The following is a 24,711-nucleotide window of genomic DNA, read 5'->3' on the forward strand; positions in this document are numbered from 1 at the left end:
TTGCTCTTACATATTTTCTTCTCAAGTAAATATTGAATTTGCTTGGAGAGTGTGTCAATTCTTGGAATTTGAGTTCCATTTGTTTAACCAAAACTCGGTTAAATACGTCTTTCCACAAGCTGCGCTGCAGCAGGAAGTGTGGCTCCATCTCAGCAGAATTGTTTTTTTTTTTTTTTTCTCTGCGTTGCAACATTCGTCTGTCTTGGCCAGACATAATGTCCAGATTGGGGTTACTCATAGTGTATTCATGTGTTTACCAGTTTCTGGTTCAGATAATCAGTTTGGTCTCTTCACTGCCAAATAGCATTGAAGTTTACTTTCAGTTTTTGTGGTCGGTGCTCCAGTAGTTACTAATTAAGTTGATCCAGATTTTGTAAGGACTGTGCTGAGCCTCATGTCTTTAATTTGTCCATCTATATCTTTTGGTCTCACCCTTTTTTTCCGGTCTTACTCGCTCTGTCTCAGATGGCTAAACTGCCCTCTCACTTCCCCCCCAAATATCTGTTGAATGAGTCATTTAAGTGGAAACACCTACACAAGACACACACCCAACACACACACACACACACACACACACACACACACACACACACACATACACAAGTACTTCTTTTCTGCGACAAAGTTGTGGTCTCAACGTGACCTATGGAATTTTTGAGGACTGATCAGTGTCTTCTTTCAACTCATTTTACACATGTGAAGAAACATTAAATTTAGCATTTAAAAATTTTTTTTCAAACTGAAAATGAGAGTAGGAGGGAGCTGACCTTGACGGGGAACAACATATTTTTATAACACTATCACTTTTATTACACAGCTGTTGTGCAATGTAGACTTTATTGACTTTATTGACAAGAAAGTTGAAGGCAAGTTTTATTGAGATCCTCACAAGATATTATATTATATTATTATATATATGCATTTGTTCAAGCCTACACTTTGTTTTTGAAATTGTAGTTAAGGATCCAAAGAAAATGCAGGATCTTCGCTTTGAATGTTTTAGCTCAGTGTAAACATGACAGCTCCAGTGAGGTGTTGCATCAAGCAGATACAGGATAAATGAGAATAAACATGGAGGCCAGAGCATATGATCCATATCATGTTTTAGACCCTTTTATGTCCTAGAAGCATCTGCATTGATTATGCTTCTCTAGTCAGTTCTTTCATGCTTTTCCTCAACTGTATTTTGAAACCCATGGCATCTTTTGGGTGAACCAACCCTTTAAGAAGTCCATTCAAAAGCTGCAAAGGTGCAATAGCTCATATCAGGGCATGCAGAGGAATGTGCAGACTTGCAATAACATAGAAACTGAACACATAAAGTAAGCGCTTATGCAGAATAAAAGGTACAAACAGTGTGAGAACTGAGGTGTTTCTCTGTTCACACTCATATCAGATTATTTGGATTACATCCACTTCTATAGGAAAAGAAAACAAATGAATGCCGAACTCACTTTGTTTGTTGTTGGTATTTCTACAGTGCTGTGCAGAGTGATCAGAATAGAATGCAGTCAGGTGTGATGCTTTAGTCCCACTATGTACAGTATGTTAAGCATCTATTAGGGTTTCAAAAGATGAATGGCATTTTGTGTTTTTGTAAAAAGGTTTAGGGCTTGGTCAGGGCGGAAACTAGTCTGCAACCAAGTTTCAGTTTGCACAATTCTCTCTAATTGTTTTATTAAGAGATATATTTCATTGTCATACTAATGACCAGTTGAAATCATTTTGTTGAATAGAATCAGAGGAAGTTAACCATGCATTACCACTCTGGAAAGCATCAATGCAATGGTGGTTGTTTTTTTTAAACAAAATGATACATTTATTCCTCCAATAATGAGCTCACTATTGCTCATTGCATGTCTTGTTTTTCCTCATGCAGACCCTTTGACTCATTAATAGCCCACGTGCCAAACACTGGAGGGCATTGTACAGTCAAAACACAGGGTTGCTTGTTTGAATGCAATGATTTCATAAGAACTTCAGAGCTGCTGTGTTTACATTCTGAGTGTATATCTGCTGCCATCTAGTGGTGGGAAAGGAGGCGTGTAGATGTATACAGCGCAAAATAAGATTAAAAAATGTGTTTGGTAAATGAAAGATAATGTACAATGGGACATTTCTTGGGGATTTAAATTGAGGAACAGTATCCTTAAAATTTACCAAAGGGTTTTTGCGGTAAAATATTTTTATTCAGTATAGTCACACAGGGTGGCAAAGCAACATTACATGGTGCTCTTTCAAATTACAAACAATATGCTGAGACATAAGAAACGCGTCCCAGAACCAAAAAACACAGAGAGGAAAGACGGGAAGGGGGGGAAGACATAATAAAAACACAACAGTAAGAAGGATGTCTGCAGCTTACAAATAAGACATACAGAAACAGACAAACACACACACACATAAACAAACAAACAAACAAACAAAAGACATTGACAGAAACACAGACATAAGACATTCGGGACCAAACACATGCACAAATAGAAGTAAGAAGGGTATAGCACAAGTCTACAGCATGAATTTCAAGCATTCAGCAATGTTGAGCCAAGTGTCCAAAGTCTTTTCTGACGCTCCATTTATGTGAGCTGTAGAGATCTCCATAAATATGACATCCAAAAAGGAAAGGGACCAAAGGGTTATTCAGGGAAAACACAGGAATTGCAGTGGTGGTTTGATGATATGAAGCAGTCAATCATTTTCCCTCCAGTGGGGACTTTTTTTTTTTTTTTAGCATTTGCTACGTCTTAAATGTCCAACCTGGAAATTACTGTACGTAATGGTGTTACTATAATACAATGAGCTATTTTTGACATAACATAAGCCTACTAATTTGTAACGCTGCCTCCAAATCAGAAAGTATACGCTAAGTGAGGAATAAAATATTTTGGAACTTAGTGATATCATGAGAGCAGAAAGGAGTCATACATACATGTAGCCTATTATTAATAATAACTGGACCAGAGGATTGAATTCAAAAGTTAAATGACAAAAGAGGAGACATTTTGAAAGCAAGGTTGCATTTAAGGTTTCAACAAGGCTGATGAAACCTTAAATGACAGGAAGTTGTCAAATAAGATGAAACGGTGAAAGAACAGTGGAGATAATTAGAAAAAGTAAAGCACAATATTAGCCTACTGGGAATAAATTATGATCTTAATGAAAACGGAAAGAGAGATGAAACCTTTGAGAGTGAAGGAAAAGGTGAAAAAAGTGGTTAAAAAGAACAACAGCAGGTGTACGAAAACCCAGCGTTAAGCTATACGTTAAAGACGAAAAGTTGCCGCAACCGGCTGAAGTGAGTCAACCACAATTTTGTGGGCAGGTAAATGGTTGGTCTAGTTTATCTGTATGTATGGCAGTAGGCTACACGAGCTGGTTTAAAATCGGCAACTTTCCCTTAAGTTACCGGCTAATGCTAGCACTAGCTAGCTAGCTAGCCTTCTTTGGCAAGGCGCTACCAAACGCTGAACAAGACATTTTTAGGGACCAAAATATTCCAATTAACTTTAAGTGAAAGCACACAGTGAGAGGATCAACATTTTGATGAAAACACAGACAACAATGGCTATTTAAAATAGCCATTGTTGTCTGTGTTTTCAACAGCTAAGGATCCCGCTGCAGGTGTTTCAACCCCAGCTCCGATGTTAGCCGATGCTAGCTGGCAGTCCTGCTGTGGATCTTGTCTTTGACTGGATGAAGATTCAGCAGCCTTGAAGTATCCAGTCAATTTAGGGATTTTTTTCAGGATATCTTGGTCACGTTCTTTTAACCTTTGTATTTTGCGCTTTTGTGCTCCACTTTCATACTTTCTTTCGGTCATTCTGCCACTGTGCCATTTAGCAGTACCAAATAATGTAAATGAAAATGATTGACATGAACTGACCAGCAGCAGCTGATTGGATAGATGTGACCCAAGTCACATCTACCCAATCACCTGCTTGTTTTTTTAAATGTTTCTTATGGGCCAATTAGGGTATGTTTTTGTTTGCGCTTAAGTAAATTTAAAATAATAATAAAAAATTGTCTGGCCATGTAGGGCCCCTAGGCTGCAGCCTATGCAAGCCTGTGCATTATGCTGCATTATTAACGTAGGCCTACACAGGGCCATGGCTAGCATTGCTTAGGCCTCTATCATGATTGACAAGACGGCGTTTAGCCCTACCCGAAAGCAGCCCGCCTGAAAGCATCCCCCACTTTGTGTCTATTTTAAAATAGCCTCAATAGGACCATGATTTACAAAATAAACACCATGATAAAAGAAAACTTGAAACTAGAGATTTAGACTATAAACCTGTTATGGTAATGTTTTCTGAGATAATAAATAAAGTAACGTAATTTCCTCATAGACTTCTATGCAATCTGACTTCTTTTTGGAGCCTGTGGAGTCTCCCCCTGTTGGAAATGAAATAGATTGCAGTAGGGATGGGCGATACCACACTTTTAGGATTCGATACGATACCGATACTTTTTCTTGCATTTTCATCGATATCGATACCGATACCGATACCGATACCGTTAATTTCTTATTGCCAATTTTTGTCAGTAAAAATATTATTACATTTAAGACAAATCACAAGACAAATACAGACCATTTATACAAAATGTATTATGGTCAATACATAATAAAATTAAAAGTAAAATAAATAACAAATATGAATGAAATAAATTAAATATGAACAAAAACATACACATTTTCAGGCCCTTGGCTGTGTCGCTGTCGGCTGTGTCGCACGTTGACGCTCATTCGCTCGTCTCCTGGGCCAGCTCAATACGCCGCCAGGTACAGGGATGTCCCGGCACATAGTAATTTAAGTAAGTAATCTAAAACAGCTGAAGGTAATGCATACACCCCCAATTATTATTTTTTAGTTTATATCGATATTTTTTTAAGGAAATCGATGCCAAATGAGTAGCGTGAGTATATCGATCTATCGATACCACAGGATCGATACGCCCATCCCTAGATTGCAGGTTTAAGGCATGGATGTATTAAGAGGGGAAGTTGCCGCTTGTTCTGAAAGGATGGGATAACCAACATGAAAGCAGCGGGACAACGCGGTAAACTTGGGAAAACATGGCTACCCAAACTGACACGCATACAAACATGGAGCAGTACGTCCGGACGTTGTGGAGAACTGAACAGGTAGGCTATATAAGACCAGTTGGATTATCACTTGTCTTAAACTGTGTGAATCAAATAGCCAATATGTCAAAAACGAAAAATTGTGTAATTCCACCTAAAACGCCACTATCATTTATTTGCTGTCATGTTTGTGTTCACTTGATAAACCTAAGTCCAATATTCACTCTCTTTTTTTTGCTCTGGTCTCCACTAAACTTCTAAGAAGTTAGCCAGCTAACTTTAGTTGCTAACCGTGTCTGCCTGCTGTTTGGTGCTGGGCAATGTGTAACGTTAGAGTGACTTTATCAAAGTTGTTTGCAGAAAGCTGCTGTTGGAAACAAGGAATGAACCAAACTGCAAATGTGTAACTATGGGTTAAATATATGCTAAAGAACTAAGGCTAGTTTATTGAGTTAATGGATTTTTCATTTCTCTGCTATATATGTGTGCTGTGATACAGAATATTACTGCCACTTCAAAGCAAGTAAAATATCAAGTCAATACACAAATTCAATACTATTGTCAATAAATGTCTTGTAGTAGAGTAGCATTGTTTTGTCCATTAATGGAGGGAAATGGGCTGTCTCAGTGTTATGTAAAAGCAAAACATATATTAAACATGGTTTCTATCAGAAAATTCAAGTGCTTTATATAAAATCAAGTAATCATGCCATTTACAATAAAATAATAAAAAATACATAACATAAAATAATTTGGGTAAATCTCTTCTGAGAGAAAGCAAAAGAAGTCAGTCTCATTACCATGGTACAACTCCACTCAAACCACTAGATGTCAACCCTTCTCTTTCTGTCTGACTGCACTCCGTTTTAATTGAATGAATGATGAACATGTGAGTTCATGCCCCACTTCTTCCCCCCCCCCCCCCCCCTCTCTCTCTACACAGCCCAAATAATAAAATGCTGACTTCTCAAAGTGCTGTCCGTCAGTATGCCTGTCTCAGCATAGCAGCCCTGAAGCCTGACACACGGGAGAGGGGGGGGGTAAAGTGAGAGAGAGACAGCGAAAGACAGAAAGAAAGAGGAGGGGGAGAAGAGAAAAAAAAGAGAAACGACTTTCTCTGGTTTCTAACTTCAGGCTCTGCCTTGCCGAGGGGCTTCAGCACTGCTCGTCTGTGAAGGTAGGTGTGAGGCTGCTTCCTTCTGTCGCTGTGTGTGTGTGTGTGTGTGTGTGTGTGTGTGTGTGTGTGTGTGTGTGTGTGTGTGTGTGTGTGTGTGTGTGTGTGTGTGTTTGGAGGGGGGGTTGTGGATCCTGCTGGCATGTCAGGGTGATCCACACTTTAATCTTTGTCTATGGGTCTGTTTGGAAGGGTTCCTTTACCTTAAGCAGGACCCTCATGTGTGAGGATTTGTGTCTGAGATGGTACAAAGCTGCAGGATTAATGGGGGGACATGGGTGAATTGTTGTCTGAAAATCTCCATTTTTTTGTGCAGACATTTTGTGACTTAATGCTTAGATTTGATTTATAATTCGATGCTGACGTGAGTTTTACGGGCTGAAACTCAACTTGTGTCCCTCTGTGAGAGGCTTCTGCAGAGGGTCAGCCGAAAACTGAAATGCTGTCGCTCAAATGAAGCGATCAATATGGTATGTGGAGGGGTTAAGCCATCCAAATGTTGTTCATCACTGTGCTGTTAATTCGTCACAGGAGATTTTGGAGATGTTGTCTTACTGGGGTGCAGTGTTTGGAAACTGGGAAGGAGGTTTAAGTTTGCCCTCCGCCAACACCTCCTGTCTAGCAAAGATCCAGTAGTGTGTGACAATTATGTATCTGTCACTGGATTAAATTGTCTTTTGTGGGCTGATGCCTTAATTGTAGTGAAAGATGAAGTGGGTACATTGCTTAGGCTAGATATGACGTTACTGCAGAGTCAAATTCAATTAGTTTTTTTTAATGACATACACCACCAAACTATCTGTTAAAAAACAGTTTCACTTGTTGCTTCTTTATGCATATATACATCAGTGCTCTGTAGCAGCTTCAAATTGGCTGATTTGTTTTAAAAAAATACTAAATTAACCTTTTAAAACTTCCACTTTTGGAGCCAAACTTATGCAGACAAGTTGTTCTCTGTGCCTGAAAGTGGTGCTCCGATTTGGTTTCAAGGAGCAACCCAAGCCGGTTTGGATTCACACGGCTGGAAGTAGCTGACTTGTGAAGCTAAAATTAAGCTGAGGGCAGATTTGGAATGTTACACTTTGGCAGTAAGACGTGAACAAGGCGACCTGCGGATGGTGACAAATCTTCTGAGCTGTCGATGGCCCTGGGCACTTAAAAAAAAACTTCTGCTACCATTGCACGAAAAATAGACCTCTACCCAACAAAGACACCAAGAAAAAAAATTACCTCAAAGTTTATTTTCTGCTCTGGCACAGAAGCAGAGTATAAATCATATGGAGCATTTATAAGTGTATAACCTTTGTCACTGTGAAATCCAAACCCATGTAAGTCTTTGACTTATAAAACACACAGTAACTCCTCACTGCTGCTTGTCTCAATGCACTACTTTTGACATAGAGCTACTGGAGCTCCTTAATGGCTCAGGACAATAACAAATTGTACAAGCTCACCTGCAGTGAATCAAGTTTTTACAGCGCGAAATTCCAAAATAAGTGCCTTTTTCCCACAGACATCTTCCACCCATCTCTGTTACAGTCTACAAATGACTCCACGAACATTTACTGAATCAGACTGAAGCGCCAGCTGTGAAATCTCTAAATACTCTTAACTGCTGTGACCAAAGTGCCCAGGCACAAAACTCAACAGATGGTTGGAGATGAAAGCCAAAAACCGGTTGCAATAATAAGGGCAGTTGTTGCAGTTGGAGCTGCTTTAGATCCTGTTGGAGGAAACAATTGCTCCATGAGATTTCTGACACGTTAGCTGTAATTTATGATGATGGAGCCCAGTTACAACTTACACAGTTACGTACACTGTTTTGGTTTGAAAATGCACAATATAATGAGTTTTAGACAAGCTAGGGCTGGGCAATAAACCAATATTATATCGCCATTGATATATGAGGCTAGGTATCTTGTTAAATTTTGGATATTGTAATATCGTGATATGACACAAGTATTGTCTTTTCCTGGTTTTAAAAGCTGCATTACAGTAAAGTGATGTACTTTTCTGAACACACCAGACCTATTAGCTGTTTTATTATTTGCCTTTACCCACTTAGTCATTGTATCCACATTATTGGTGATTCTTTTTCAAAACTCTCATTGTGAAAGCACCAATAGTCACCCCTACAATATCACCGCAATATCGACATCGATGTATGTGGTCAAAGATATTGTGATAATTGATTTTCTCCATATCGCCCAGCTCAAGGACTAGCCTAAGTGTAATGGCGTTTTTCCATGACGTGGTACCTGCTCGACTCACCTCGACTCTACTCGCCTTCGTTGATTTTCCATTATGAAAAAAGTCCCTGGTACTAGCTAGACAGGCATTTTTGTCAATGTCATCCTGTGGGCCTGATTGGACCCTTTGGCAGGCCGGTTCTGGCCCACGGGCCATATGTTTGACCCCCTGATGTAGAGCAACGAACAAAACCTTTAGGTCGTTATTTTGCTGAATACTGTAGTCCATCTGGCCAAACTTGAGTTTTGGTTCTAGCATTGTTTTGGTTGTAGAGATAAAATAAGTGAGTGGATTATGGATTAATCATAAGTTGCAGGCAGCCCTTACCCTGGAAATCCAGAGTTCTCGGGAGAACACAATTTGAATTTGCTCAGCGAGTCACTCTGGCACTGAGTAATGATGCTCATTAAAGGCAAAACGAACCTAGGGGTTAATAACAGATGTATACCCACTAGATTGCTCTCTGGGACATGTTTTCATGCTAATCAAATGTGTTTGTTGCTTGAAACAAGCTAGCGCAGACCGCTGATTAGCTTACAACGCTAGTATTCGGGGCACAGGGAAAGTAAAAACAAATCGCTATTTATACCACTAAAAAGGCTCAAAATATCATCAAACTTCAACAGTAGCACGTCTAATAGGATCCAGATTCAATTGATGTAGTATTAGGTGGATTTTTTTCCGATCTGATGAAATGCTACTGAACTCCAGCCTCAGTTCTAAGTAAGAGTTGGCTCACACTCACTTTAATTTTGCCCAACTTTGTTTAAAATACTATTTAGTCACAGCATAAGACCTAAGGCTTTCTAATATTGGAGGCTTCTCATTAAATGGAGCTGCCTGTTGAGTTCTCTATCCCCCGCTTTGTCCCACATAGCTGTAATCATGACATTTATCTCAGGAGAATGCTACAATGATTTACTTACCGTTGTGGTAGTGATGACAAATTCTGTTCTGACTTGCTATATAGAGTTGCACGTAGTTAACATTATAGGAGTCCCTCGAAAATGAGATGCTGCATCTCAAGGGCCTATCCTTCCAATAAATTAAAAAAATACATTAAGAACATGTCGTGGTAAAATGTCGCTCCATGAGCTTTTTCTGGCATGGACAGAGGGAACATTAGACCTGTGTCACACACATGAGGGTAAAATCAGACCTGGCACTCTTTCAGATGGGGGTTGAATACTTACAGAGAAGTAGCTGTCATTAACCAACTCGAATAAAATGTAGATATACATTTATAACCAGGCTCGGCTAATGTCACGGCTCTCATAAAGATAGCAGCAACTGCAGGTGCAGGGGATGGTTGAGATTTAAACTGGAAAAAGAAATGTTAACAGTCAGCTGGCAGCGGCAGGTGACCGCCACCACTATGTTGTGGTTCATATAGAAATATTGCTGGGAGTGCTGGTGACAGATGCACATTCACAAACAGTCCAGTCTCTTTCCAGTGTGGTCGGTTCCTGGCATGTGCAACGTGCCAAATGAAATGTCAAAACAAATGAAAACACAATGTTGGGCCTGGCTATTTGTCTGCTTACCGGATGGCCATTTTCTGTCCATGCAGTTTTTTGTTATCATAACACTTTTATATTTTATTGCTGACAACTAGGGCTGGGTATCGCCAGTGATTTCCCGATTCGATTCCGATCACAAGGTCCTGATTCCATTACAGTTCCGATTCAATATCAATTAGGTTAGGGACATTTCAGTGACAATACTCCTGTCCCGTCACGTGATGCCCTTTATACAGCCATGGTGAAAGGCATATTAAAAGATTGATTTCCGGATTTTATTAATTGATAACTACGGTGGCCGACAGGGGCAAACGCCCTGCAACTTAAGAGAACACATGCAAATAGACAAAACACAAGCAAATTAAGAAAATAACTTCATTAATTTGACAACACATGCACAGCATTCAGCAAATGCGCTGCAAATACACACAACACAACCAAATACATAAACACGCTGCAAATATAGAAATGACGCAAATGTGTATTTGCAGCGCATTTGCTGAATGCTGCGCATGTGTTAATCAATGAAGTTGTTTTCTTAATTTGCTTGTGTTTTGTCTATTTGCATGTGTTTTCTTAAGTTGCAGGGCGTTTGCCCCTGTCAGCCACCGTAGATAACAGATTACTCAAAAATTTTATTTGGAGAATCAATTATTTTAAGCCAACCTACCGACAATCAAATATTCCCTCAGAATAAAAAAAAAAGAAAGTATTGATCTAAACTGGATTTGTAGTTCGTACTGTTATCAGACCCCCAAAACCAAAGTCGGTATGATCTCTTTCTAAAACTGCATATGTCAAAGTATTTTGTTGGTCAGCTCCTTGACTGGCAGGCTGCTGGTATGCAGTTGTCTGAGCCCTCACGCTTAGCTCAAGTGTCAGAAAACAGCCATGCATTTAACTCCCCAATAAGCGTGGCTCAAAGGCTTGACTGCAGGCAAATCACATGAGCCTTGTTTGGATGGAGCACTGGGTCACATTCACTCCTTAAATCACAGACTGCTCTCTATGTTCAATATATTAGAAAGCAGTAAATCTAACACTTAAAGTGCTACAAAGGGGATTAGGAAAGGTTTATAGTCTCTATTTGAGTCTTACAGTTAATAGAATACTGCTTGGAAATCAGTTGTATTGGAAGCCTAAACGAATCAATTAGACAGAAATGGTAGCATGATAAGAAACAACAATAAAAAAATACAATATTTTCAAATAAATAACATAATTTGATACAGCAGACCATCGCAGTCTGACTGATGTCATTTAATGAATAAATAACGGATTTATTATTTTTGCAAAGTTCTTTTTATTCGGGTTTCAGAGTAAAACATGTAGTTGAACAATGGGGGAAAAGTATTTTGAGTACAGATATCAAGAAGACCTAAAAAAGAAAATAGATAAAACAAATCAATGTTATACAGGTGAATTATCATACACAGATTGCAAATTAGTGTTACTTTGATTTGCCTAAAGTTTTTAACTTTTGGTTAAATGTCACCTCACTACAATTATACCATCAGATTGATTCTTAGCAATTCTATAATAATGAAGGTTGTGTGAAGAATATAGAAATCTGCCCGTTAAGACTTAGAGTACAGATCCACTTTGGCGACACGACTGAAGCGTGGTGTCGCGATGTCATACATCCATGGTTGATGCTCCACGCCCTTGACCGGCAGCTGATTGGATGAACGCGTGACGAGTGTCATGGCGATTCGTTGAGAATACGATTTCGTATTTTACGAAAATAGTTCACCGAAACGTGTTTCTGAAACCATTTTAAGCGAGAAATAGGCCATGCAGTTGCTGAATCTGTCTTCATTTCAGATCGACAAAGGTCAGTTTAAAAGATTTTCGTCTACTTCTACTGGATAGTCGCGTCACGTTCAACAGATTCATTTGAATAAAGATGGGAATCGGCCAGCTTTTGGACGCGCAGCATTTTTTAAAATGCAGCGCTGCCTTCCCGGAATGCTTTGCGTGCACGTTGAAGTCGCTTGACGTCACCCATAGGAATAGAGTGGAGCGTGGCACGACAGAAGCGTTGCACGGTCAAATGGATCACCAGCGTTAGAGGCTGTGTTTTAGCTGGAAGGTGGTAGAAGCCAGTAAAACCGTTTTATCGCAGATAACATTTTTATCTGTCTTGGTAGATTTATCCTCCACCTGGTCCTTTTGAGCGGCAGCCTCCCTCCCCTCATCCTTTAACTCTCCTCCATCTTCCTCCGCACTCGGCTGTGTGATCCGCTGTTTGTGTCTTTGGCTTTACACATTAGAGCCACACAGCGTCTGCAGGAGCTGCAGGAGCAACAGGTGGTTTTAATCAAGAGAATATTTTTTCATATGTGAAAAGCCCTATATATGCGGCTAGGTATTGTCTTACATTTTGGATATCGTGATATGACACAACTGTTGTCTTTTCCTTGTTTTAAAGGCTGCATTACAGTAAAGTGATGTCATTTTCTGAATATACCAGACCTACTAGCTGTTTTATTATTTGCCTTTACCCACTTAGTCATTGTATCCACATTATTGGTGATTATTTATCAAAACGCTGATTGTGTTAACATTTTGTGAAAGCACCAATTGTCAACCCTACAATATCAACATCGATGTATTTGGTCAAAAATATGGTGATATTAGATTTTGTCCATATCGCCCAACTCCAACAGTTTGAACTGCATTCGAGCGAATACAGGGTAAAGGAGCCATGACACACTAATTCAGATTTTTCTGCTAATGTGACCTAAGATGTTAATCAGGAAAGTGAAAGGAAAAAGTTGACTCCTTTATTATTATATTAAGTTGGACTGATTTGACATATTTTGTTATATATTATACTATTTTATCACATCTATGTCATTTTGCCTTGTCATGGTTTTGTAACATATATACTTTTTAACTTTGAACTGTTTTTATCTTTTATATACCTCCTTATTTTTTACTCTCTATTTATCTCTGCTTGTTCCTGTCCTTGTGCTGTGGCAACAACCGAATCTTACCTTATATAAATCAAAACAAAACAACAATTCACATCCCAATTGTGTCTTAGCCATGCTGTCAAAGCCTCATAGGAGCTGTATTTGGTGTTAGTTTGTCTTGCCAGTAATGTGCTTTAGATGTGTATACAAAATAATAATTTAAAAGGTTAGTTCAAGGAGAACTGACCCTTTTTAAAGACCTGTCTCAGGGAAGATCTAAAACACACACACACACACACACACACACACACACTCTCTCTCTCTCTCTCTCTCTCTCTCTCTCTCTCTCTCTCTCTCTCTCTCTCTCTCTCTCTCTAATAACGTGTAATCTGATCAGTGAGTCCAACCAAATAGGCGTTACCTTGAGAAGAAGGTTATGCTCACATTAGGTTATGTGTCACTAGAGCAAAGATTTCTATTTCCATGGCGACCATGCTTCTGTACTGTTGTCTAGGAAACCCGATAATTTGACCGTGGTTCGTCCTTTGACGACATTGTACAGGAAGTTGATCCATAGACACACAAAGTTACACAAGAAAAAAAATCTGTAACCAAAGGAAATGTCTATTTAGTAGTTTTTTGGTTTAATTTCAGCGCCCCCTGTCTGTGCATTAAATGCGTCAGAAAGCCCAATGTGGCTCTGTCTATCTAGACATCATCAAATCATTTTATTTTAAAGTGTGTTTGCATCAAGCCGTCACCTTTTTATCATTGGCTGACCAACGGCCAGAGACACAACACATAAAGACTCACAGGTTTACAAGTGCAGCCCACATTAATTTACTAGATCTTCTGGACTCATCTTGTGTTGCACTTGACTACCACGAGCTACTCAACAAACATCCACTGGAGAAGTGCACTGCTTCCATCAGTTTGCAGGCTAGTTAGCTATAGAGCTGTAGCACTTAGAACCCCTTAGAAAACTTACCAGCAAATGTTATTATAGGTCGGTTTGTGTTCAGGATAAACCCCTTGAGATGTATCCCAAAATAGAAATAAAAATAGAAATGCAATTATCAATACGACAACGTGCATACAACAGGCAAAAAACAAAAAACAAAACAAAAAACACATGCATAAATTCATCAAAACATTACAACCGCTAGGTGGCCAAAATGGCCAATAATAAATAAACGGTAGAATGTGAGTTGATCACCAACTACAATCGGGTATGAACATTAGATAATAACAGTAGTTATAGGTAGGGCTGGGCAATATTTCAATATTATATCGAGATCGTGATATGAGACTAGATATCGTCTTAGATTTGCAAAGCTACCAAGTCACGGCCCAGCGACATGCGTTGCCGCGACATGTAGTTAAATTTTACGGGCGCTGCCATCTTCCTCTATTCCGACGCACCTTATGCAAATCGACATATTTTTGTAATCGATGACGTTGATTACGGCAATGAATCGTCCCAGCCCTAAACTAAATATCCCTTTTTAAGTAATCCCTAAACACAAATGTGATTATATACTCGTGCAGAAAGCTGCCAACGGTAAGATACATGAACTCTTGTTGCCATCACAGATCACAGATGTTATTGGTTCCCGACATTATACATGCAGACTGGCTGAATGAAACCACATTCTGTGACCTGAGCTGTGATGGGTGTTCTTCTCTGGCCAAGTTGGGATGAAAACTGGACTGAAAAAAGAAAAGACTGGACCTGAGAAACCTGATAGCTGCATTACTCATACTTTTGACCCAGAGTGATTGTTGTGGGACTGGGGATTGTGTGTCCTAGTTTGAGGGCCCTGCTGTGTAGTTTGAACTTGCTGCTCTTTGCTGTAACAGACTCGGTTTGCCGTAATGTGTTGGTGCTAGGGCTGCACGCTATGGGCAAAATATCGAATTACGATTATTTTGACTGATATTGCGATATGATTCAAGATATTGGAGGGAATGATTTCTGTATCATTATTCTCATTTTCATTGAAAAATGATATATATAATTGATTATAGTGTGGTTTTTGGGGGGATGTGTACCAAATAGAGCTGCAAAAATTCCAAATTTTTACTGTACAATTAATTGTCTCAGAAATAATTGCGATTAACAATACAATTGTCTCTTTCAGTCCAATATCTTTATGTATTTATTTTTCAGTATTGTGTGACCCAGATAATGTAATAACACAAGTAAACCACGCCTCTTTATTATCATAAAACATTGTATTTTTTTCTTAAATTAACATAAATCAGATAATTACCATCAACAGTCATACCCCTTAGGACCTTAGCTAATGTTGGCAGTTAATTGCAGTTAAATAAAGAAACGGTGATTCTTAAATTTTTTTTACGGTTAGACAATTATGCAATAATTGTTACAGGCCTAGTACCAAACAAATATTTTTTCTTTAGTCTGTAGGATAGGATTTGTAAACTGGGACGTCTCTGCAGCACCACAATACTTAATTAAGAATGATTTGACAACATATTTTGCCTTTTAAAGCTTTAGTGCGTAACTTTTTGATCTTAATAAACGGCCGTTTCATTCAAGCTATTGCCAAATGAGTTGTCACAAAGCTAATTCCACACAACTCTCTCTGTGTTTCTCAGTATGGCTATGGTCAGAAGATTGTGTCGTCCGGTGACTTATCCGCGCAGAAGCTCGAGTGAAGATAATTACCTCTTCTGAAGAGTCCATCATGTTTTTTTTTTTTTTTTTAATCCTCCGTGTCCTCCTTGGCTACTAGCAACTGCGTAGAGGAGGGGTGGGGGTGGTGCGCAATCACGGAAGGCTTGTATCATGTGGACGCGCCAACAGTTTTGTTGTCATTACTTAGAATTCCTCATGGGGGTGACAGAAACTACACACTATCTTTAACAAATATTGTTTTGGATATTGCACTAGTCCATATTGCGATTTCGATAAAATTGCGATTCATTGTGCAGCCCTAGTTGGTGCCTTTACCTTCATCACAGGCTGCAGATATGTTTTGGGTGTGTCCCCTACTGCATGAACAAGTGTACGTCAATGATAAATAAGGGCTAGCACTTTCAACCCCTCTCCTGTCTCTATTCTGCTATTCTTAGTTGATGTGTGGTGAGCTAAGGGTTTAGAGTTACAAAGACTTTGCTCTCTCTCTCTCTCTCTCTCTCTCTCTCTCTCTCTCTCTCTCTCTCTCTCTCTTTCACTTTCTTCACTTCTCTGCCTCGCTCTACCTCTTCGCCTTTCACACAGCAGGGCATCAGTGTGTGCTAATTCACCTCTTATGTGTTTTTTTAGGGTGAGAACGAAACTTACGTAAGCGTGTGTCCTGGAGGCTGCTGCAGCATATTTATACAGACTCTGCCCTCCTGAGTATTGCAGGTTTATTATTGGAAATGCATCTATTATTATCATCCTCACATTATTGAAGCTCTCTGGACGAGGCAGCCGGTAAGCTCTATGCAGATGATGAAACAGTTTGGCAAGGCCAGTGGTATTCCAGGGGGGGTCCCCAGGTAAAATAAGGACAGTGATTTCTAATTTTGTCAAATAGTTTGAAAAGCTGAGGGTGGCCTGGTGAAAACACCCACGTCCGTCCGCCAAATTCAGTGAAATCCTACAGCTCTTAATGAGCAGAGGACACAAACACCGAAAGAAAAACAAATTTCCAGATTTCTAGGGCTGGGACGATATGCTTTTGTCCCGATTTGATCCTTTTTACGGTACTAATTCAATTTGTACTGCGATCTTCATTTATTGCAATTCTAGAAGTATTGCGATTCGATAGTATTGAGTTTTGCGATTTTCTTTGCCTTCTTAAACAAAAGCTGAATAATACACTTTACAATACACAGACAATATATCATGAGACATTTCTAAAAATTCATAGTTTTCTAATACTAATGCACATCACAAGTCAGTCAGTCTGACATTTATTTCATTTGTAAAGAATTTCATTTGTTTCTGCATTTTCTGCTTTTCGGTCTGTTTTGCTGGATATGTGCATCAGTTTTGTTTCCCACCCCTACTGATCCCCCCCCCCCCCCCCCTCTCTCTTCCCTTCTCTCCCAGTGCCCTCTCCAGCGCCCAGGGGTGTGCAGTGGTGTGTATGCCTGAGTGTGTGTGTGTGTGTGAGCCAGAACCTCAGGAGCCATGTCGGACCCCAGGGACATTGACGAGGATGCCATCCTCAAGGGCCTCAGTGCCGAGGAGCTGGATCGGCTGGAGGAGGAGCTGATGGAGATGGACCCCGAGGTACGGGGGAAGCGCTTGATATGTCTTAACCCCGCCAGGCGATCGGCTTCTGATCCCTTTTCTCCAATGCCAAATGGCCTCGGTGGTCAGATCTAGGGCTACAACTAACCGTTATTTTCATTGTCATCAAACGTCATAAAATGGCGAAAAATGTCGATCAGTGTTTCCCAAAGCCTAAGAAGACGTCCTCAAATGTCTTGTTTTGTCCACAACTCAAAGATATTCAGTTTACTGTCACAGAGGAGAGAAGAAACTAGAAAATATTCACTTTTTTTTTAATAATGTATTTATTGGTTTTCAGTTTGCAAATCACATCAAATTATACAGTGTTTAACAGTTATATAAAACACAGCAAACATTTTACACACTGTTCTCCCTCCCATCACCCCAACCCACCCACTGGGTACAAATGTAGAAAAGAAAAACACATATATATATATATATATATATATATATATATATATATATATATATATATATATATATATATATATATATATACACGTGTGTATATATATGTATATATATATATATATATATGTGTGTGTGTGTGTATGTATGTATATATACTCAGCAAAAAAAGAAACGTCCTCTCACTTTCAACTGCTTTTATTTTCAGCAAACTTAACATGCGTAAAACTTTGTATGAACATAACAAAATTCAACTACTAAGAACTAAACGTTTCACAGACATGTGACTAACAGAAATGGAAAAATGAGTCCCTCAACAAAGGATGGTCAAAATCAAAAGTTGCAGAACGTTACAGGGAAGACATCCTCCTCCCTCATGTGGTACCCTTCCTGCAGGCTCATCCTGACTTCACCCTCCAGCATGATAATGCCGCCAGCCATATCGCTCGTTCTGTGCACAATTTCCTGCAAGACAGGAAAGTTAGTGTTCTGCCATGGCCAGTGAAGAGCCCGGATCTCAATCCCATTGAGCACGTCTGGGACCTGTTGGATCGAAGGGTAGGGGCGAGAACCATGCCCCCCAGAAATGTCCGGGAACTTGCAGGTGCCTTGGTGGAAGAGTTGGGTAACATCTCACAGCAATAACAGCTGGTGGCCACACCAGATACTGACTGTGACTTTTGATTTTGACCATCCTTTGTTCAGGGACACATTTTTCCATTTCTGTTAGTCACATGTCTGTGAAACGTTGTTCAGTTTAGTTCTTAGTAGTTGAATTTTTTTATGTTCATAGAAAGTTTTACGCATGTTAAGTTGGCTGAAAATAAAAGCAGTTGAAAGTGAAAGGACGTTTCTTTTTTTGCTGAGTTTATATACATGCATACATACATACATACATACATACATACATACATACAGACACATACATATAAAAGTTAAATAAGAGAAAAAAAGATCAAATTAAATAAATAATTATTATAAAATAAAATAAAGGTTGCTTCTCAAATCGATGTTCAAGATCATAATGCTACCATACTTGCTCAGAGCTTAAATATTCACATTTAAGAAGCTGGAATCGGAGGATTTTTGTCTTTTATTTTTTGTTAAAAAATTACTCAAACGGATTAATCGATTATCAAAATAGTTGCCGATTAATTTGATAGTTGACAACTAATGGATTAATCTTTGCAGCTCTAGTCAGATCTGGTGCCTGAGGTCCGCAAGGTCTGGCAGGTTTTTGTTCCCCCGGGTGGTTAATCAGTCTGCTCTGTGTCTACGTGGCGCAGCTTGTTAACTCAGCTAAACAAAAAAACCTGCAGGATGAAAGGACATCAAAGATGAGAGGTGTGTTCAGTCCCACTTTAATGCAATGCCTTCCCTTCAACGAGCCCACGCTGTGATTAAGTGGGTTGCATACAAGACGTGAGCAGCAGGAGAACAAGGGCAAAAGATCAATTGAAGTGAAATCAAGCGTCCCCCTCAACCAGTAAAAGCAAGTGTTGCCATAACAAAATTTTAAATGATGAAAAGAAAATGCTTCAGGCAGGTGCAGCGACCGGTTGGATTGAGTAGCTCCTAACTCTTCCTTGTACATGATCGCCCACACACTTACTGTACGTGTTTGTCAGTTTTGGCTGACTTTCAAGGCGATCTCACCCACACGGACATCCTTAGTTTACCTTGATTGACAGCTATCGTTCAGGTGGCGTACCGGCCGAAGAACTGTTTTTCTGTCTTTATTAACAATGTAGTTCAAGATAGCATAGCACCTTAAATAAAGGACTGTATAAGTGTCTCTCATCCGTTCTGTTGTTGGGATATGTGCAATGCGTTTGAAATGTCCGTAGAGCCTTGAGATCCCCTTGAACGTGACCAATCATAGGAGGGCTAGTGCCTCCTTGGTTTCCGCCCCCAAAATGTCAGAAGTCAGTTTCATTTGAGCGAGCAGAAAGAGTTGACCTGCAAGAGCGTGTATGCCCTCCAGCACTCGCAAAGCAGACACTCGCGTGGTGGCTGCTCTGTGCACGTGCTGCTTAGTTGGTGCGCGCGGAGTAAAATCTGCACGTGGGAAATTATATAATTTGCTCGTGACCATGTTTTATCGCGCTCGCGAGATATGACATGAACCTGACGGCATAGTATGCCCTCTTTTTAAAAAAAATGTTATTATGTAAACCGCTTTAACTTGTATCATCACTGCAGAACTATGTGAAACAGGTTTCCTTGAATACTCAGACCGTAGCTATAATAGACCAATTACTGAAGTGATGCATCAAGCAAATTAAAGTCACAGATTGTAATTAGAAAGTTGTACTTACGAAAGAAGATAATACCGTCGCTGTCGGGTAGAAACCTTGTCTCTCCATCTCTCATTGTTTTAATTGTCTTTCCTAAATCAATGCTATTGGTCAGTCTGTGGGTTGTACAAATATATAAAATGGGTCATTTCGTCTGACTTTGTCTAAAATAATTAGCTCAAGAAAATGTTGTCAAATTAGCCTTTTGTCATTTCCTGAAAAACAATGGTTTTGGACATACAAGGTTTTCACCTGACAGCGACGTGAAACAGGCTTCACTGAATACTCAGACTGTAGATATGATAGACCAGTTATAGAAGTGGTGCATTAAGCAAATTAAAGTCAAAGTCAGTAATTAGAAAGATGAAAATGTTGTACATACATTTTGAAAAGAATATATCGCAGTTGCTGTGCCAGAAACCTCGTATCTCCATATGTCGGCATTTTAATTCTTAGTCATAAAGCAATGCTATCGGTCAACCTTTACGTCCATCTGTGGGTTTTACAAATATTGAAACATTAAAACAAAAGAAATGTTTTCAAATTAGCCTTTTTCTCAATTTCCTGAAAAACAATCGTTTTGGACATATGAGATGGCACAGTGGTTCCCAAACATTTTCACTTAAGGACCCTTAATCTGACACAAATTAGACCACGGACCCCCATTTAATTAGATTTTGTCCCAGGGTCCCCCATCTGATAGGATCTTTGCTTGTAGATGTTTTATTACAGAACGTGTATGAAACCCATGACTAAAACACTCTGTCATTGTGTTACGTATGGATGGAATTATAGTGAAAATAAATGATTCTCCTTTTTGGGGGGGGAACCCCCTCAAGGAACCTTGGGGGTCCCCGGACCACACTTTGGGAACCCCTGCTGTAGCACATCATTTGATAAGTCTATAGTCTCGCAATGCTAGACCTTCCTCCACAGCGCTGTGGAGGAAGGTCTGTCTAGTCCACACAGCATTCCGGGATGGGAGAAAAACATTCTCTGGTTTATTGACATTTCTTTAAACCAATCACAATCGTCTTAGGCGGTACTAAGCGCCGAGCGGAGCCCCGGTGCCGCTGCAAAATAGCCTCGGGAAGGAACTTCTTTTGTTGGAACGTGTACGTTCAAAAGTTGTTTTAGTCGTGCGAGAGAAAACTCAGATTGGACAGATAGTCTAGCTAGCTGTCTGGATTTACCCTGCAGAGATCTGAGGAGCAGTTAACCATAGTCATCATAAATCCACCGGAGTTTAGAATGCCAACACAAAGAAAGCGGAAGGTAACGACATCCAGCGGAAAAGAGTGACATCCGGCGAAATTTCCGACGGCAACGGAGCAATCCTGGAAGTGGAACATCGTGGATATAGACTAATAAGTCTAAAACATGTCGTACTCACTCTGTCCATCCAGGCACTGACAAAACAATGAATCCATTCTCTAGGGCTGAGCGATTAATCGTTTTCAAATCGAAACCGCGATTTCAAAGAATGCGATTGGCTAATTGTGAAGACCGCGATTAATCGAATGTGAACTATATAGTTGAATGTTGAAATTTAGTTGAATTCCTCTTTGCGTTGTATTTACTGTTTTTTCATTAAGATACATGCTGTAATAATGTTACATATCACAGATTATTTACAGAAATGTCCTATTTTCAGTGGATCTTTCATTTCATATTTGTTAATTTGTTATTACTTTATTTAACATAGCAGGTGCAATATGTAGCACAAAAAAAAAATCGCAAATCGAATTGTAGTCGCAATATCTGGCAGGAAAATCGCAATTAAATCCCCTGAATCATTCAGCCCTACCATTCTCTCATGTTCTCTCGTATTAATGCCACATCAACGTGACATTTGCCCTCTTGTTCTCCCAGAATGCCATGCTGCCCGCTGGCTTCCGGCAGCGTGACCAGACGAAGAAGAGCCCAACGGGGACGTTCGACCGTGAAGCCCTGCAGCAGCACCTGGAGAAGCAGGCCCTGGAGCACGAGGACAGGGAGGACCTGGTGCCTTTCACCAAGGAGAAGAAAGGTGGGGGGGAGCAGCCGTCACACAAAAACCAAACAACCAAAACTCTATTCTTTATTATCACATACACAGGTTTTTATTGGTTTGCACACATTCATAGAAAACAATAATGCATATGAATTTGGTTTTATTTTGCACAATAAAATCAAGACAACAGTAAAATAAAATAAAATAATACATATAAAAAAAAGATTGTGCAGGTGAGATTAAGAAAACCCCATAGGGGCTTATAGAAGGAATCTCACCTAAGGAAGAGAAAACAGGCTAAAACTCAATTTGGTGAAAATAAAAAAAAATTATAACAATAACAGAATAAAATATCAAAACTTATGGTAACAGAAAATGTAGGAGCTGAAGAAGATTTCAAAAAGCTTGTAAATCCTTTCAATACTTGCCAGTGAGGATGCTAGATATCCACTAAGCACAATTTTTTTTCACTACAATGTAGTGAAATATTTATTTCTGCAGTTTAACCCAACACACAGCCATCCCATCATTAGAGCTGTAACAATTCCAAATTTTTACTGTACAATTAATTGTCTCAGAAATAATTGCGATTAACAATCAAATTTTTTCTTTCAGTCAAATTTTAAAAATATTTCTTTATGTACTACTTTTTCAAACAAAGTTTTGAATGAATCCAAGATACATATTTTGGTTATATTCCTGTTATGTGAGCCAGATAATGGAATAACACAAGTACACAGCCTCTGGAGTAAACCATGCCTCTTTGTTTTCATGAAACATTGTATTTTTTCTTCTTAAATGAACATATAATTGACAATTACCATCAACAGTCATAGCTCTTAGGACCTTAAAGTGCTCATATTATGGTTTTTGGCTTTTCCCCTTTCCTTTATTATGTTATGTATCTTTTTTGTGCACGTTATAGGTTTACAAAGTGAAAAAGCCCAAAGTCCACCCCAAAGGGACTTACCATCTCCAACAGAAAACACTGTTCACAAACTGCTCCAAACAGCTCTATTGTAGTCCAGCCTTTACTTCCGTGACGAACGAGCGTCACTTTGTATCACACGTTATAATGCTCACCTAGCTGCTAGCGTGGCACTCCCTCATACTCTGCAACTGACTAGCTAGCAGTACTTACTGCGCGTGTGCGACTCCCAACAAAGATGGAATGAGGTGTGATGCCTCACTCTGTAGCTAAAACAGAGAGCTCAACACACAGGGTGAAAAGAGGAGCTGCAGCAATGTGCAGTACAACAAAAATATGGTGTTTTCTGAAAATTAAACCATGTAAATAGCCCGGGAAAAAACCCTGACGAACTTCCAACAAATTTGAGATTTGCTCTGCAAGTCAGTCTGGCCAAGAGCCCATTCAAGCCCATTTCCAATTTTTCCAAATCGAGGCACCAATCACAACCGTTGAGGCGGGCTTTACACAATGACGCAGCGACGGCGAGCAGCTTTTTGTTTACATTCAACATGATGGCCACCGAAGCGCGGCAACCCGTTGATGCCGCTGTCGCTGCCAAGTCACCCGGATCGTTGGTCTGATTGGTTGAAGGACTATCCAATTGCGCCCAGAGGCATTTGAGCGGGGTCCATTGGTGACGCCCCTTTGGAAATGGGCTGTGAAAGAAGCTTCCCCAGACCCACTCTCAGTTACAACTGAGAAGGGTCTGGTGTCAACCAGGCTACCATGTAAACCTACTCTGATATAACCTCGAAATACAATTACGAACCTGAAAATGAGCATAATATGAGCACTTTAACTAATGTTAGCAATTAATTGCGGTTAAACAAAGAAACTTAAAAAAAAAATAAAGATTATGTAAAAACTAATTGTGATTAGACAATTATGTAATAATTGTTACAGGCCTAGGCATCATTTCTCATTTTTATGTAACAAGGTGTGTGTGTGTGTGTGTGTGTGTGTGTGTGTGTGTGTGTGTGGACTTAAATCCCCATGGACTTTTTGTCGTTGTACCTCACAGCTGTACAGGCTTGTGTCTTGCGATGCACCACTGCACAGCAGCCCCGGCTCTTACTTTCAGGTCTGTGTGGGGTTTTTTTGCAGCTCACTGAGTTTCGGGGCCATTTCCATCATAGTCCCACAGGCTGACATGTCCAGAACCTACACCAGGAAATAATGTGACTGAGAATATTTGGACTGTAGCTCCTGTGCATCTCATCTAATAAATGGAAGCCGCATATCTGTCTAAAATATAGTTTTTGTTGGGATCTACGGCTGAAATTGTAAAAGCACAAAGATAAGGATGAGAAGGCATCCTCTAGGCTCCAGTGGAAAAAATAGAGTTTATTAGCGCTGGTCCACAAATCCGTGATAAGCCCTGACTCACTCGTGTTTTGGGAAACATGATCCGAACAGAGCTTTTACCGAAACGGAGACAAATTTACGGTCTAAAAACTCTGAAGAAACACCATTAAGATTTAAAAAAATAAATAAAAAATAAAAAAAAACCTTGCTTGTTTTGCATAAATCCACACAAACATCAGACACTGTCTGACTCCTTCTCATACTCATTTCTTTCCATCTCATTTTTGTCTCTCATCCTGTTTAGTCTTTTTTTTCTCTGGTTTCACCTCTTCACTCATCTATTCTTTCTTTCCATCTCCAGGAAAGACCTTTGTGCCCAAGAAACCAGCGGAGATCCCTGAGCACGAGCAGGTGATTCTGGAGCCGGAGCTGGAGGAGGCTCTGAAAAATGCCTCTGACGCAGAGATGTGTGATATTGCAGGTTAGACAAACACTTCCACTATTACTCAGATTAATAGCAGCAGTAGCAGCAGCAGCAGCA

The 24,711-nt window shown here is 39.7% G+C and overlaps 1 protein-coding gene across 2 annotated transcripts in view; it reads left to right on the top strand.

Moving 5' to 3' along the window:
- Positions 1 to 6,026: 6,026 nt before the first annotated feature.
- tmod4 (tropomodulin 4 (muscle)) overlaps positions 6,027 to 24,711 on the top strand; it is a 31,747-nt gene continuing 13,062 nt past the window's right edge. Inside the window, exons 1-4 of one of the 2 annotated variants that reach the window (XM_031298479.2) lie at positions 6,027 to 6,260; positions 17,012 to 17,194; positions 21,775 to 21,931; positions 24,532 to 24,651. In XM_031298479.2, coding sequence (XP_031154339.1) covers positions 17,093 to 17,194; positions 21,775 to 21,931; positions 24,532 to 24,651 — 379 coding nt within the window. In that variant the 5' untranslated portion in view covers positions 6,027 to 6,260; positions 17,012 to 17,092. The remainder of the gene's footprint in view (positions 6,261 to 17,011; positions 17,195 to 21,774; positions 21,932 to 24,531; positions 24,652 to 24,711) is intronic. The other variant, XM_031298478.2, reaches the window with a different exon arrangement.

The sequence above is a fragment of the Sander lucioperca genome, chromosome 10 (assembly GCF_008315115.2).
Source record: "Sander lucioperca isolate FBNREF2018 chromosome 10, SLUC_FBN_1.2, whole genome shotgun sequence".
Taxonomy (NCBI): domain Eukaryota; kingdom Metazoa; phylum Chordata; class Actinopteri; order Perciformes; family Percidae; genus Sander; species Sander lucioperca.